This window comes from Carcharodon carcharias, chromosome 14, assembly GCF_017639515.1.
Source record: "Carcharodon carcharias isolate sCarCar2 chromosome 14, sCarCar2.pri, whole genome shotgun sequence".
Lineage (NCBI taxonomy): Eukaryota > Metazoa > Chordata > Chondrichthyes > Lamniformes > Lamnidae > Carcharodon > Carcharodon carcharias.
In genome coordinates, this window is record NC_054480.1 from 18192165 (window position 1) to 18205440 (window position 13276).

Sequence of the window (13276 nt, forward strand, 5' to 3'; positions counted from 1 at the left end):
GGGGTAGGAGCTGTCCGAGCGGAGGGGACTGGAGCTGTTGTAGTGGGGTGGTGGGGGTGCTGCCTTAGCGCACAGGCAGGAGCAGAGTGAGATTTAACAGGAAAACAGTATCCTGTCGCCATGGAGCCCGGGACATGGGACAGTGGCTTCTAATACGGGACAATCCCATAAAATATGGGACAGTTGGTCACCCTGACTCCACAGCCAATCACATGCAGTTCAGTTAATTAGTGGATATAGTACACGCAAGTGAGAAGTGGATCAACCTGACTGATTTTCCAATCCTGGACTGTTCTACATGAGAGCTTGGTCATGGGTGATGGCATTGGGTAACATAGAATTACACAATATTCATATTACAGAGAAAGGCCATTTGGCCCTACAGCTCCATACTGGTGTTTATGTTGCACACGAGCCTTCTCCTACATCTAGCCCCATCAGCGTATATATTCTTTTCTCCCTCATGTTTTTAATCTAGTATCCCTTTAAATGTGTCTCTGCTATTTGTCTCAACTACTCCACGTGGTAGCAAGTTCCACATTCTAACCATTCACTGAGTAAAGAAACAAAAACAAAAAATGCTGGAAAAACTCAGCAGGTCTGACAGCATCTGTGGAGAGAAAGACAGAGTTAACGTTTCGAGTCTGTATGACTCTTCAGAGCTCTGAAGAAGGGTCATTCAGGCTCAGAACATAAACTCTGCTTTTCCCTCCACAGATGCTGTCAGACCTGCTGAGTTTTTCCAGTATTTTCGTTTCTGTTTCAGATTTCCAGCAGCTGCAGTATTTTGCTTTTATCACTGAGTAAAGATGTTTCTCCTGAATATCCTATGGGCTTTATTATTGACTATCTTTCTGGCAGGGAAGATGTTTTATTAACCAGCATTTATACCCTTCACCTTCAAACAAGTACGTACAAACATTCCTTTTCTTAAAGTGAGGTAAGCAAAAGATAAGTCAAAAGCTTGTTCCCTGTGTGCTAATCTGAGGACTGGGTTAGCCCCAGCGAGTGCAGTCTCCATTCTTGAGTCGACACAATCAGTGTAGGGAAGCTTTGCGCAAACAGTGATGCAGGTATCCTGTTTCCTTTCAGGACAGTAGTGCGTCGAGCAAGCGTGACTGACCGAAATAATTTGTACCGGAAGGAATGTGAGCAGGAAGCAATTATCTGGCAGCAGATGGGCCGGAAGGAAATGGAAAAGGAAGTTGCGAGCAGCGATGGAGAAGATAAGGAATCATCCAAAGATCAAGAGAATCTGACCCCGGTAAAGACTTCAACTAAAATAGTCACCTGTGGGATCTGCCGTCTATCGGGATGCGATGTTAAGCTGAGGCCTGTCTGAATGCTCGGATGGTCCCTACTGGTGTTCCTGCAGCTTTAGCGTTGCCCCTGTACACCCACACCCACCCCCCCCCCCCCTCCCCCTCCCCCCAACCCTGACCCAATCATGTCTCGGGTTAAAATGGCTAATTGGGCCCTGATGACATCACCAGAGCTGATCTGCATATTTTGAAAAGAGACAGCCAGCTTAAATAAAACCAAGTCACTGGACCCGTAATACAGAGACCCAGGGTGTAATGCTCTGGGGACCCAGGTTCAAATCCCACCATGGCAGAGGGTGATATTTGAATTCATTAAAAAAAAACCTGGAATTATTGATGATGACCACAAAACCTTTGCCGATTGTCATAAGTACCCATCTGGTTCACTGATGTCCTTTAGGGGACGGAAGCTGCCATCCTACATGCTCTGGCCTACACGTGTCTCCAGACCCACAGCAATTAGGGATGGGTAATAAAGGCTGGCCTAGCACACATCTCATGAACGAATATAAGTAAGAAATAGGAGCAGGAGTAGCCCTACGGCCTCTCAAGCCTATTTCCCAATTCAAATCACCATGACTGATCTTTTGTCTCAACTCCATTTTTCTGCTTGCTCCCTATATCCCTCAATTCTCTGAGAGACCTGTCTATCTGGGACTAGATATAACTAACAATGGAACATTGAAAGGGGAGGGCCATGCCAGAGATAATTTAAAATTACAATTGGACACATCAGGGTGGGAAGCAGTGGATAGGAACATAGGAAACAGTAGTAGACCATTCAGTGCCTCGAGCCTGCTCTACCATTCAATTAGATCATGGCTGATCATCTGCCTTAGCACCGTTTTCCTCTACAATCCCAACCCTTGATATCTTTAATAATATATCCCTCAGCCTTGAACATACTCAATGACTGAGCCACCACAGCCCTCTGGAGTAGAGAATTCCAAAGATGCACCACCCTCCGAGTGAAGAAATTCCTCCTTATCTCAGTGCTAAATGGTTCTATACTCCTCCCCCCTACCACCAGCTAGGGGAAGCATCCTTCCTACATCTACCCTGTCGGGCCCCGTAAGAATTTTGTATGCTTCAATGAGATCACCTCTCATTCTTCTAAACTCTAGAGAATACAGGCCCAGTCAGCTCAAACTCTCCTCATTGGATAATCCCACCATCCCAGGAATCAGTCTGCTGAACCTTTGTTGCACTCCCTCTATGGCAAGTATATCCTACCTTAGGCAAGGAGACCAAAACTTCACGCAATACTCCAGGTGTGGTCTCACCATGGCTCTACACAATTGCAGCAAGACATCTTTACTCCTATGCTCAAATCCTCTTACAATAAAGGCTAACATACCATTTGCCTTCCAAATGGCTTGTTGTACCTGCACGTTATTTTCAGTGACCTGTGAACAAGGACACCCAGGTCCCTTTTGGACATCAACACCACCTAATCTCTCCTCATTTAAGAAATACTCTGCATTTCTGTTTTTCCTATCCTAGTGGCTAACTTCACATTTTTCCACGTTATATTCCACCCGCCATGTTCTTGCCCACTCACGTAGCCTGTCTGAATCCCCTTGAAGCCTCTTTGCATCCTCCTCACAACTCACATTCCCACCAAGTTTTATGTCACCATTCTGTCTCTTCCTGCCACACTCTGGTCATCATTTCCTTTAATGCGACCTTGCTCTCTTGCCCTCCCTTCTCCCTTTAATTTATTATATCTTCCCTCACATGATCCCTCGCTCTCACGATTTAGTTTAAATCCCTCTCTACCATCCTAGTTATATGACTCACCAGAACCTGGTCCCAGCACGTTTCAGGTGAAGACAGTCCCAATCCGTCCAGGGATGAATCTTCCCCCACTCCATTTAACTACTCCCGCCCCAGTGTCTACCAGTGGGGCAGTTAACATTGACCCCCAAATATCTGTGCGAAAGAGAAATAAAATCTTTGAACCAATATTTGACAGTAAGGGGAAAAAAACATTTTTTTGCGTTGTTCAAGACTCTTGTGGCACTGTTTGAAATGTGCATTATATTCAGTTTACATGTTCCATCAGATTTTGAATTGGTGCGTTGGTATTAATCTACATGCTGTGACTCACAGACACGCCACTAGGTGGCAAGCAACCACAAGACAAACTGATATGAAACTGCTCAATTAATTCTGAAGTCCTGTAACCACGTCACTTTGAAAAAAATCCACAATACAAACTTTAATGCAACATTGAATTTCGCTTGGGTGTAAATTTCATAGGGGATTCACCATCAACATCCCAGGGGTTACCATTGACCAGAAACTGAACTGGACCAGCCATATACTGTGGCAACCAGAGCAGGCCAGAGGCTGGGAATTCTGTGGTGAGTAACTCACCCCCTGACTCCCCAAAGTCAGTCCACCACCTACAAGGCACAAATGAGGAGTATCGTGGGATACTCTCCGCTTGCCTAGATGAGTGCAGCTCCAACAACGCTCAAGCAGCTCGGCATGTCCCATCCAGGACAAAGCAGCCTGTTGAGTCAGCACCTCATCCACCACATTAAACATTCACTCCCTTCACTACTGCATGCACACAGTACAGATGATGAGATGCGCTCCAGCAACTCACCAAGCCTCCTTTGCTTGCACTTTCCAAACCTGTGACCTTTACCACTTAGAAGGACAAGGGCAGCACAAGCATGGAACACCACCACCTGGAAGTTCCCCGCCAAGTCACACACCGTCCTGACTCAGAAATATATCGCCATTCCTTCACTGTTACTGGATAAAAATCCTTGAGCTTCCTAACTAACAGCACTGTGGGTGACAAACTAAAGCCAGTAATGAGCTCCTCCAACAGTTCCATGACTAGTGTGTTGCTGAGTCCTCTAGACAGTGAAATGCCTGTGGTGTAATCTCTTATCTGTGCTGAGTAGCTGATGCCACCTAAAATAGAACTGGCAATACCACAGTGCTCCTGGGCCAGGGAAGAGCAGGGAAAAAGTCACTCTGATTACTGCTCCGGAGCAGCATGAGCTGCCACCCACTGAATGAAAGGTTTGGCTGCACTGCCTCTATCGGTAAATAGCTCCGTTAATAACCAACAGGACTCATACTGTTGAAGCAGTCTGCACTTTCAGGGAGGGAAAAATATGATAGCTTGAGCAGCACAGAAGGAGGCTTTTCAGCCCATTGTGCCTGTGCTATCTCTTTACAAGAGCTATCCACGCACCCCCCCCCCCCACCCCGTTCTTTCAATAATCACCCTGCAAATTTCCTTTCCAAGAATTATCCAACTCCCTTTTGAAAGTTATTTCTGAATCTGCTTCCACCAGCCTTTCAGGCAGTGCATTCCAGATCACAGCAACTCACTGTGTAAGGAAAATACTCCCAACAGTTATAATGGTATGGAAATCAGCTCCTTTTCTGAGTTCTAGTTTTTGTAGGTAGTAAAATGTAGTAATTTCCATGCCTCTTTTAAATGCAGAATCTGTCATCCAAGTCCCAAAAATGCGTGACGGAACAAGTTGAATCGACCGAAGAGCCAGAAGATGTTTGCGGAAAGACCAGTCTTCCAGTCTCAACACCAACTTCCCAGCAGCCTTCTACCAACACTGAATCCTTGGGAACACCCCCCACCGCGGAAAGAGCGAATGGCCGGGTTTTCCTCAACGATTGCCACCCTGCTCCATCGCCACAGCCAAACAGAGACAGGAACTGCCAAACGCTGTCGGAGCTGAAGCGGCAACGGGCAGCCACCAAGCTGAAGAAGCAGATGTCTCAGGAAGCTTCTCTGGCCAACGGCCTGGGAAGCATCTTGGAAATTGACCAGCTTCAGCCAAAGAGCAGCCCGGTGGGCTCAAGGACGTCGGAGGTCAGTTCCAATGGGAACTCGCTCTACTGCTACCAGCCCAGTGGGGACCCTCCGCTATTAAGACTTAAGGCACCGTTGGAGGAGCCAGATGCAAAGGAACAGAGCTGCTGTAGGATTGTGTGATGAAACAGCAGGGACTGGAATAGCGTTCTGTTACAAGTTGCACTTGTGCCAGAAATGGTAGCCTATATGAAGACATTCATGTCGGTAGCTGCTACATTGAAGTATTGACATGAGGATATTAATTTAAGCACTATTTTAATTCATTGGCCAATGCATTCACTGTGTAACTTTAAGGAGTTCTTTATTCTGCAAGGTAAGAGTGAATGACTGTGTAATTGTCTGGAGCTCCTAACTATCCAGTCTGGCAAGGGTTACACTCTGTATTACTGTACAGAGTTTCTGATTCGCCTGGGACTGTGACTCTTTTATTCTTTCACACTGCAGAATTTAATGTAAGGGTAATTCAGTAGTACCCAATTGAGTGCCCATTCAGCACTTGCAGCTTCTTCAGCCAGTTTATAAAAAAAACTGTCAATTTTGTATAGTTTGTTTTAAAGTAAACATTACGCACAGCACCAGATTTAACTGCTGCCTTTTTTGAAGTGAGCAAGTATTGTAAGCTTTCCCTATTTAAGATTTCCCAAGCATCAATGTTACTCCTGTCCTCAAAGGACTACATTCCTCTCTCCTGGAAGCTGTAGAAACTGTGGTTTGAAGTGCAGTGTTATTCATCCCTCACAGAGAGGAAGGTTAGTTAGAGTGATTGTACTAGAGTAGACAATAAGGTATGGAAACACTTTCTCACCTGTAACTGGGAGATGGAGTACTCCCAAGTCGGGTGTGTGGTGGTCACAGACATAGATCTTGCTTTTGTGCAGAAGCCAGTTTCAGTCCCCTGCCTCACTGAAGCCATGTCTTCCTTTACTGGAAAACTCTTCCAATTCCCCAGATGGACATTTATCTCTGCAGCAGTTTGAGGCAATTCTGTGCCTGGGCGGGGAGCTCTGCAAGACCCAAGTATGTCTTGAAACCAATTTCACTTGACCCCTGCCACATCCGGCCCCCTCCATCTCCATGCATTTAGGAGGGGTGTGACTCTGTGTAAAGTTGAATAAGAAACTGAACTGTAGCATTATGCACATTCTGGAGCGGTAGCTATAGTAACTGAATATCACGTGATCATCTGGGATGGCCACAAGCAAAATTATACTGGGTTAAAAATCCAATTCCAGCACTCAAAGCCTAAACTGACACATCTCCTGTTGGCCTAACAAACATCTATCCCTCAGTCAGTACCACCAAAACAGATTAACTCATCAGTTATCTCAATGCTGTTTGTAGGACCGTCTGGGGTGCAAACAGGCTGCTGCATTTACCTACAGAACAACAATGCCTGCACCTTTGCAGTAATTCATTGGCTGTGAATCACTTTGGTAAGTCCTGAGGATTTGTCCACTGTAAACCTGGGCAGGTGGATGTGAATTCAACAGAGAATTGGGATCATTTTCTGCCAGGGGGGCAGAAAACAGGGAACCGCTGATCAGATGCCAGGTATTTCATATCCCCCCGCCACCGCCCGCCCCCCCCCCCCCCCACCACCCCTCACCCCGCCCCCCACCGCCACCCAGCCCACAGCCACACCACCTCGATTTTCCTTGCCATTGAATGGACTCGCATCAAATGTTAAAGTCACCTCAATGAATCTGGGTCTGAGAACGAAAACAGTACTTGAAAAGCTGCTAATATCTGTCAGAGTTGAAAGGGTTAACAGAAATGGCGTTGATGGAATGCACTGCCTGGGAGGGTGGTGGAGGTGAGTTGTCTCACATCCTTTAAAAAGTACCTGGGTGAGCTTTTGGCACATCAAAACATTCAAGGCTATGGGCCAAGTGCTGGAAAATGGGATTAGGTAGGTAGGTCAGGTGTTTCTCACATGTCAGTGCAGACACGATGGGCCGAAGGGCCTCATCTGCACCGTGTGATTCTGTGTGTGATTTTGAGTACCTGAAAGAGGGGGAAAAAAAAGGTCCATCTCTCTGAATTGTCCAGGGAAGCATATAGACAAATTTTCTTTTTCACAGTGAGCTGGTGTTTTTAGTTTGAATTCTCTCTGATCAACAGCAGGAAATGTTGAGGCCTGTTGCTGGGGATATAACCTTCAGTACTCACGTGCCCTTCCTTGGAGCACGAGTTCTGTCAGTGAGTACCTGCAGGCTGCTCTGACCCTGGAAGGCATCACAACAGGCCCCAACACGACATTGTTACACATGTGGATTATCCAGCAGGGATCATTGGCTTAGAAGTGGAAACCTTATTGGATTTTTTTCCCTGTTTCTCTCTCTGTGTGGCACTGAGATCATTTGTAACACCCCTGGCCCGACGTTTAAGTGAGATCAGCTGACTTAACACAAACTGGGATCAAACATGGAATCTTCCTGATGCACATAACTCAGCAACAAACATTACAACAGTGTCCACATTGGTTTTATTTTTGGCTACACTCACTGAATATTTGAAGGGAGCAGATTTTCTTACTTCAAGGAAATTAGTTGTCATTTTGGGGAGCGGGGTTACTGCTAACAACTGAGTACAACTGAAGCTACAGTGAGTGCGAACACTGTGTCTGAGTAAGCTGTGTGTCTGCAGTGTTTGTTTTAACAACACCGGGTTTCATCTGTTTCTGACAGCAATGTTTAACAGATCATAGTCTTTTAAACTCTTCGAGTTTGAGCTTACTCATCAAACTGTGGTGAAGCGCTATTCTAGCGGGTGCTGTCAAGCAGTCTGTCTGCGATCAATTGATGGCTCGCAGCTCTCTAGTTCCTGACAATATTGCCTCTGAAGCCCTTTGTTAGACAATTATGACGCTGCAGGTTCCGAGAATGGGTAGCTGGCTCGCCTCAGGTAGGTGCTCAGTATGTTACTAACCAGCTGGATTCTGTTCTATACAGTCAGGGGTGCCATTGGCGCAAGGACATACCAGACCCATGCCCAGGAGCCTCAAGCAAATATGGGTGTCCCACCAGGGGTGATGAGCTATGGAGCAACAGGCAGTCCACCCGCTTCAACCCAAGCAATTCAAGTGGATCAGCAAGCTGCCCATCAACGTGTTAGTCTCTCACCACTGGAGAATAGCAACTCGGCCTTCTCTGTTTTGATGGGTTTTACTGGATCTATGTGGCTGGGGGTTGGGGAGGGTTGGGGGAGGTGTTGGATGGTGGGGGGGCGTTGTGTGGAAGGTGCAGAGGAACCCTGAATGTTCAGGATCCCAAGAATTCTTAACTTCGTTCTGTATGGAGTTACCGGGATGGGGCTAATGGTTACAGCACTGATGTTCAGGTGGAACAAGGGACAAACCTTATTTCAATCCCCACTCCCCTCCAACAATCAGTTGGATCCCATGGATTCAAAGGTCAGGATGGGGGAAATCGGAGCAGAGAGTCACAGCTGTGTTTCCTGATCAACAACAGGAAACATTGGCAGCCATCTGGGAAATACGCCAACCATTCGTCCGCTTCTCTCTTGGCATTAGAGGTGCCAAGGTCAGGCAGGGTGAAAATAGGAGAGGAACAAAGAAATAACATTTGGCAAAGAAATCCCTTCATCACACCCAGGGTCCTTGAATATGACAGAAACCAGTGGAGCACTCTCAACATTGACAGCCGTCCCAGAAATCTAAAATTTCTACTGGTTTTAAGATTTCAATGATCATATTTAAAACTGCCTGTTTTAACTGTATTTCATTTCCAAATGGGCAGGCATCTTATCAGGCAAACTAGAAAAGGAAACTGCTGCAGGAAAATATCTAGGCCAATGCTATCTATGTTCAAGCCAATATATAGGTCAGTGCCATTGTGGGGATTTGACATCAAGAATGAATTGTTGCTTAAACAAAGTGCCAACCTTTTGAACCCAAGGTTTCCATGACCGATCTATTGTGACATTACTCCCACCCGATTAAATATTAAAAGTTATATTCAATGGTAAAGTGCACAAAGCCCCAGGTTCAATCTGTGGGCTCTGAGGTAAATTAATAAATCAGTGCCCAGGGGTTTAAAGGAGAGAATGAGTCAAGATTCTCTTGATCGCTTGTGAATAACCACGCCCCACCCCCACCACCACCCCCACCCCCTTGAAAAGTGTGCATGTATGAACAAGTTTGGTTATTGGGGGTGAGCTGGTTCAACTGGAGCCCTCCAACACTGACTGTGTTACAGGGGCATTCTCGGGGGACATAAGTGCCTGACTAACTTTAGCACAAAGTCAACACCTTCAAGATGGGAATAGTGTGTAAAAAATAAATGGTGTCTAACTTTAAATATTGTAGTTTTACTGTAAGCAGTGATTCTAGAACCTGAATACCCGAAGATGTGTTTGGGGTTTGAATGTGTGCCCAGCAATGGCACTGAAACCACACCGGGGTAGAAGAGCAAGCCTCAGCAAGTTGGAGGTATTCACAGTAAAGCAATTTTTGTTTGAAGCTGCATTGAGCAAGTGCCTCCAGAGGGAGTCTGTAATTGTTTGGCTAATCACACAATCAGAAAAGTTTTACCAGGACAGTAGTCAGAATATCAACTTAGACTAATATTCTTCAGACCAAAAAAAAATTAGGCAGGGATCCTACATAACCATTCTTAATCCAGGCATAAGTGAATGTTAGTAGGTCATTGAGCTGTGTGAGGCTGTCAAAGCAAGCATTTTTCTCTGGCTGCCCTATAGAAAAATGTGCATGTGTGGACTTTGGTTAAGAATAGGATCTTCTCACTTTGATGGCCCCTCCCCACAGAATGGTCTACCAGCACGCACTCGCGCCTGAATTAAGAACCGAACTGCTGCAGTAATGCCCTGAAGTGCACACTGAGGCAGGTGTTCAGGTTTTTTTTTGGCTGGTGAAGGTCAGTGCCAGTGATTTGGCAATTTGTATTAGGGGGGGAGATAGACTGCTGCAAACTCCAGTGCAAGGGGGCACAAATTGATGGTCAAGACATCAGTATTTTAACGTGAGCAGCATGTAGCAACTATTTTTTTGATGGGCTTTTGGAGTCAGCCATATGTGTACAAGCTGTATTTTCCTCTTTTCCTTCAGTTCTCTTCTTAGTTAGGCCTTGGTTGTTGCATGTGCTATTTTACGCACTGGAGTGAGACCTACACTTCATACTAACTATATTAATATTGTATATAGAGATTCCAAAAATTTGTCTGGAAAAGTAAAAGCTGCACTATATATATATATTATATATATATATATATACATATATATATATAGATAGATATATATAAATAGATGTTTTGAATGTTGTTTATATTTTTATAAGTGTCTATGTTTCATTTTATGCCCACTATTAAAAAGGATCAGTTGATCTGAATGGCACACATTTAAATTCAATTTCACCTGTTGTGATTTTTTTTTGTCAACTGCATACGCAAACTACGGACCTGTTGCTGATTAGTTAAGATGTATCACTCTCTTGTGAAATAAATGTGAATGGTCCCCAAATCACCAGGTGGCAGCTAACCTAATGGCCTGTGCTGGCAAAAGCAAAGACTAATTTTTTTTTGCTTCTTGAATATGGACAACACTGGCAAAGCTACAGTTTTTGTGCTCACACCCAGAGGGTGGTAACCAGCCATGTAAAAGTTGTTTATACAACTGAGCAGCTTGCTAGGTCATCTCAGAGGATATTAAGAGTCAACCACGCAAAGTGGACCGGAGGCGTTTGTAATCCAAAACCAGGTTCTCTTCCCTGATTCATTTGGGATTTTACGACATTAAGCTTTTATAGTCATGTTTTTCTGGTATGGAGCCCACAAATTCACAGGTGTTGGGTCAAGGATAACCACTATGCCACTGTAACAACAAGGAAGATATAAAGAATGATAGGCTTGTATTTATATAGCACTCCCTCTCACAACTCAGGCTGTCCAAAACACGTTGCAACCAATTAAGTACTTTTGAGATGTAATCTCTGTTGTAATAGCGGATGGACAACAACTTATATTTATATAGCACTTTTACATAATAAGGTGCTTCACAGAAGCATTTTAAAACAAAGTATGACACCAAGCCACGGAAAGAAATTTTAGATCAAATGACCAAAAGCTTGGTCAAAGAGGTTGGTTAAGGAGGATGGTGGAGGCAGGTTGCCTCACATCCTTTAAAAAGTACCCAGATGAGCACTTGGCACATCATAACATTCAAGGCTATGGGCCAAGTGCTGGTGAACGGGATTAGGTAGGTAGGTCAGGTGTTTCTCACGTGTTGGTGCAGACTCGATGGGCCGAAGGGCCTCTTCTGCACTGTGTGATTCTGTGATTCTGAGTGTTTTCAAGATGGAATGCAAGGTAGTGAGGCGGAGCAGTGGGGGGATGGTATTCCAGAGCTTGGAGCCTAGGCAACTGGAAGTGAGCCATCAATGGTGAAGTGATTAAAATCAGCGATGTGCAAGAGGCCAGAATTAGAGGAGCGTGGATATCTTGAAGGTTGCGGGGCTGGAGGAGGTTGCACAGATAGAGAGGGCCAAGGCAATGGAGGGATTTGAAAACAAGGATGAGAACTTTATAACCAAGATGTTACTTGACCCGAAGCAAATGTAGATCAGCGAACACAGGAGTGATAGGTTACCTGGACAAGGAAGTTAATTTGCTTCATCTCATCTTTAGGGGATACTTAATGGGGTGTCTGCATTTACAGGTACAAATATCTGTACAAATGGGTGTTAACATAAAGAGAGGTCATGAACAACCTATGATTGTGAACATATGAAAATGATGGGCAGTGATAAAAAACAGCTGATCCATCGATCCCATCTAACATCACAATGGCTGTATGGCTGTAGCATCATGAGTAGACACTTACTACCCCTTGGGATTACCTAAGGAGATGTAAGAATAGCAAAAAAAAACAGGGCTAATGAAGGAAAAAATACTCTGGAACATTTCTCTCTGACCCCCTCAGGTGATTGAAAGAATTCCAAGATATCATGTGGATCCTGTGTCAAAAAAGACACTGATTTCTACTGCCTACATTCTAACCACCAACCTCTTCTGGGGGTGCATTTGTGGATAGGACATTGGCAGAAGGTTTTAATCAATTCCTTTCTTTACTTATTTTCATCCTAGTTGTGAAGCGCTGCCATGGTTTCATTTAACTCATCTGTTCACAAATAACTCACCTCTGTGCACCATTTTTATATCTAACTTTCTCATTACACATCAATGTGTAAATGGGGCCAGGGCCTGAGGGACAGTCCACACCTAGACCTTTCTTCCCCCTGCAGAATGAGAGGCTGCCTGTTCGATGCTTTGTACCACAGTCTTGGAGGTGGTGGGGTGGGTAAGGTTTGGGGGCAACACAGTACCTATCACAAGGGGTGAAGCAGACTTGCAGCCATTAAAGAGAATTACTGGAAGTCTGCCTTAATAGAGTTTGGTGTGCAGCCTAGGGAGGGGTGGCACAATAAATCACCAATCTTGCTGGAAAGGGAGACAGGTTGCCAAAGCTTTTTCTCTTGCACTCATCCGGACAAATGCAAGAATGTCAAATTTCAAACAATCACAACAATTTATAGTACAGGAGAAAGGGTGCTGATTGGTTGGCAAGTTGACTCTAACTGGCCAAACTGTTGCCATGAAGAAAGTAATGGGGAACTATAGGCTCCCAAGCTCTAGGGTAATTCAAGAAAAGGCACAAGACTTGAACATATTCCTTTTGTTTGCAGAGAATCAGTCCCTGTGTATGAATGTGTTGTTTCTAACATAAATGAGTCACATTACACTGGACTGATTATCTTACATTGGATGTTAGTATAGCTCTTTGTGCATTCAGGATTGTTCTGCAAGTGCTGCCCAATTGTGGAATCACATCTAATAATAGACATTTTATCTATGTTAAATCACCAATCCTTTCTCATATTAATAGTCCAATCTGTTCTGAGCTGTGTCCTTCTATCTTGGACTCTAGGCATGGGACTTTGTTAGTAGACAGACTATAGATATACTCTGGTATCTTCTTAACACTTGTTTATTAATAATCTTGAACTTGAGTATTGCTGAAAAAAGACATTTTGTCAAAACCTTTCATCTTGCACTCATC

The 13276-nt window shown here is 44.6% G+C and overlaps 1 protein-coding gene across 3 annotated transcripts in view; it reads left to right on the plus strand.

Annotated features, from left to right (window-relative positions):
• LOC121287477 (protein phosphatase 1 regulatory inhibitor subunit 16B-like) overlaps positions 1-6681 on the plus strand; it is a 150169-nt gene extending 143488 nt beyond the window's left edge. For all 3 annotated transcript variants that reach the window (XM_041205403.1, XM_041205402.1, XM_041205401.1), the window contains 2 exons: positions 1093-1264; positions 4795-6681. In XM_041205403.1, coding sequence (XP_041061337.1) covers positions 1093-1264; positions 4795-5304 — 682 coding nt within the window. In that variant the 3' untranslated portion in view covers positions 5305-6681. The remainder of the gene's footprint in view (positions 1-1092; positions 1265-4794) is intronic.
• The last annotated feature ends 6595 nt before the right edge of the window (positions 6682-13276 follow it).